Source organism: Argentina silus (genome assembly GCF_951799395.1).
Source record: "Argentina silus genome assembly, chromosome: X".
Classification (NCBI taxonomy): domain Eukaryota; kingdom Metazoa; phylum Chordata; class Actinopteri; order Argentiniformes; family Argentinidae; genus Argentina; species Argentina silus.
Window position 1 is genome coordinate 53,245,586 of NC_139653.1, and position 2,500 is coordinate 53,248,085.

The 2,500-nt window shown below is 46.1% G+C and overlaps 1 protein-coding gene across 4 annotated transcripts in view; it reads right to left on the minus strand.

The window, feature by feature from the left end:
- The window catches only part of mark1 (MAP/microtubule affinity-regulating kinase 1), a gene marked incomplete at both ends in the record, with an annotated part of 42,890 nt that overhangs the window by 17,009 nt on the left and 23,381 nt on the right, over positions 1 to 2,500 (minus strand). For all 4 annotated transcript variants that reach the window (XM_083694490.1, XM_083694492.1, XM_083694491.1 and 1 more), the window contains 3 exons: positions 498 to 568; positions 1,493 to 1,558; positions 1,873 to 1,921. In XM_083694490.1, coding sequence (XP_083550616.1) covers positions 498 to 568; positions 1,493 to 1,558; positions 1,873 to 1,921 — 186 coding nt within the window. The remainder of the gene's footprint in view (positions 1 to 497; positions 569 to 1,492; positions 1,559 to 1,872; positions 1,922 to 2,500) is intronic.

Here is a 2,500-nt window from a genome sequence, read left to right on the forward strand (position 1 = left end):
TCTGTCTGTTTCAGCTGAGAGACAGATAGACAGATAGTCAGGCAGGCAAGACAGTCTGTTCCAGCTGTTGTAGGGGTTAAAGCCTCACCTGTCTGTCTGTCTGTCTGTCTGTCTGTCTGTCTGCCTGTATGTCTGTCTGTTCCAGCTGTGATGGGGGTTAAAGACTCACCTGTCCATCTGCCTGTCTGTCTGTCTGTCTGTTCCAGGTGTTGAGGGAGTTAAAGCCTCACCTGTCTGTCTGTCTGTCTGTTCCAGGTGTTGAGGGAGTTAAAGCCTCACCTGTCTGTCTGTCTGTCTGTCTGTCTGTCTGTCTGTCTGTCTATCTGTTCCAGGTGTTGAGGGAGTTAAAGACTCACCTGCTTGTCTGTTCCAGGTGGTGTGGGGTTAAAAATTCACCTGTCTGTCTGTCTGCCTGCCTGTCTCACCTGTCTGAGACTCACATTTCTGTCTGTCTGCCTGTCTGTCTGTTCCAGGTGTTGTGGGGGGTAAGGACTCACCTGTCTGAACTTGGCCCTGGCCTCCTTCTCCTTCATCCTCCCATGGGCTACCAGGTAGTCAAACACCTCACCTGGAGAGGAGAGGCAAAACCCACCGTCACGATCATTACCTCTATGGGGGGAATCTCAAAACACACCGTCACGATCATTACCTCTATGGGGGGAATCTCAAAACACATCGTCACGATCATTACCTCTATGGGGGGAATCTCAAAACGCTTTTTCCTTGATTCCTCACACCCTCTCTCCTCCTTGCCTCCTCCTCAAAACACATTGAGAACGAGCCAAGGAGACAAGATTGAGAGGAATTGAGAGGAAGACCTTTGAGATTCACCTCTGTGGAAACACTTTTAAAAAAGGTGTTGGTGTAATGTACAGGAGCCACTGTACTTCTCCAGTAGCTCGGGCCGAGGGCTGTGTGCTGAATATTACATTAGGGAGGTACGTGGCACAGTAGGGTACAGTGGCACGTGGCACGCCACAACGAGCGACCTTCATACTCTGTCCACTCCAAGGACCTTTACAGGCTAGAGGGGGGGCCTAGAGGCTTTCCAGCTCATGTTCATGTTGTCAGGAAAAACACCTGGCATAGCCTATGCTGTAATGAAACAATTCCAAGTTCCTCCACACTGTACCCAACCCAAGGCAGGGGCACTTGGGTGTACTCAGACCATGTCAGACCAAAACCTCTTAAGATGAAAACCCTATTTGACCTATTTCCACCTAAAAACCAGACCCAAACAAATCTGCTTATAACATTAGAAATATGATGATCAGATGCAAAAGCAGGATGCCATTTGATAGGTAACACCTTGAAGTTTTATGCTCAGATCATAGTTCAGAATAACGTACTACACATGACAAGGAGATAAAGTCATCAATAATCAAATTAACAATGAAATTAAAGCAGAATTTGGGATCAATTATGGGCCTGCCCGGCTTAAGATGTTAAGGGAAACTCCAGGCTTTAGTCAGACCATAGGAAGCCTACTCACCTCCACTGGCATACTCCATGACTAAATAAAGTGTCTTTTCTGTCTCAATGACTTCAAATAGCTTCACTGGAGGAGAGAAGTGAAAGAGAGAGACAAAGAGAGCGAGAGAGGGAGAGAGAGGGAGAGAGAGAGAGGGAGAGAGAGAGAGAGAGAGAGAGAGAGAGATCAGTTAAGAGTCACAGTGTGTACCTGAATAGCCATTTGAGTGATATCTTGTGAAAGTGCAGGTAAGACTCAACACATTTTCCTCAAAGTGTTACATGCAAAACCTCAAAATACGGGGGATTATCAGTGTGGTTGACTCTCATCCTAGCTACAACAATTATTTCACAGTATCAACTGCAGTGTGTTTTGGACGGTTCATTTGACCTCAGACCTACCTATGTTTGGATGATTCAATATCTTCATTATTCGGACCTCCCTGAAGAGCTGTTGACATGAACAAAAAGTACCACAATATTTTTAGTCTGAGAAATAATATCTAATCAGGGCAGGAAGTAAAACAGTCAATGTTAGACAATGATAATGTGTATAGGACGGGCACCGCATGCCCAGGGTTAAACGTTTGCCACGGATATTTACATACTTTCATGGTTTAGCCTTTTCTCTAACAACTAGTCTCATTAGGGATTGGGGTTAAAGCCTACCAGTGTGTGTGTGTGTGTGTGTGTGTGTGTGTGTGTGTGTGTGTGTGTGTGTGTGTGTGTGTGTGTGTGTGTGTGAGTGTGTGTGTGTGTGTGTGTGTGTGTGTTGCTGTTGTCAAGACAGCGCAAAGCTAACATGGCTTGCTAAGCGAGCCAGCCAGCTAAGTTGTTATCTCTCTATTACCCATAAGCAGTCATTATGAGGCTAGGGGTAAACCATAGCATGCAAACTGAGTCCCAGAGTGTGTGTTGTGTTCCAGAGTGTGTGTTGTGTTCCAGAGTGTGTTGTGTTCCCAGAGTGTGTGTTGTGTTCCAGAGTGTGTGTTGTGTTCCAGAGTGTGTGTTGTGTTCCAGAGTGTGTTGT